This window comes from Bison bison, unplaced genomic scaffold (genome assembly GCF_000754665.1).
Source record: "Bison bison bison isolate TAMUID 2011002044 unplaced genomic scaffold, Bison_UMD1.0 scf7180017858048, whole genome shotgun sequence".
NCBI classification, from domain to species: Eukaryota; Metazoa; Chordata; class Mammalia; order Artiodactyla; family Bovidae; genus Bison; species Bison bison.
In genome coordinates, this window is record NW_011488621.1 from 2,186,209 (window position 1) to 2,186,469 (window position 261).

Sequence of the window (261 nt, forward strand, 5' to 3'; positions counted from 1 at the left end):
GCCACGCTCCGTCCGACGCCTCAGAGCTGCCGGGGCCGGGCGGGGCGTTAGCGGGCGGCCCGGGGGGCGGCGGCGTGGTGGTCGACGTGGCCGAGGTGAGAAGCTGGCGCTGCTGCTGCCTCGGCAGCACCTGTTGGTGCCGGAGCCTGGTGCTGGTCTGCGTGCTGGCCGCCGTGTGCTTCGCTTCCCTGGCCCTGGTCCGCCGCTACCTGCAGCACCTCCTGCTCTGGGCCGAGAGCCTCGACTCGCTGCTGGGGGTCC

At 74.7% G+C, this 261-nt stretch overlaps 1 protein-coding gene across 1 annotated transcript in view; it reads left to right on the forward strand.

Annotated features, from left to right (window-relative positions):
- The window catches only part of TMEM64 (transmembrane protein 64), a 42,215-nt gene that overhangs the window by 4,289 nt on the left and 37,665 nt on the right, over positions 1-261 (forward strand). The window contains exon 3 of the mRNA XM_010862200.1: positions 2-257. Coding sequence (XP_010860502.1) covers positions 2-257 — 256 coding nt within the window. The remainder of the gene's footprint in view (position 1; positions 258-261) is intronic.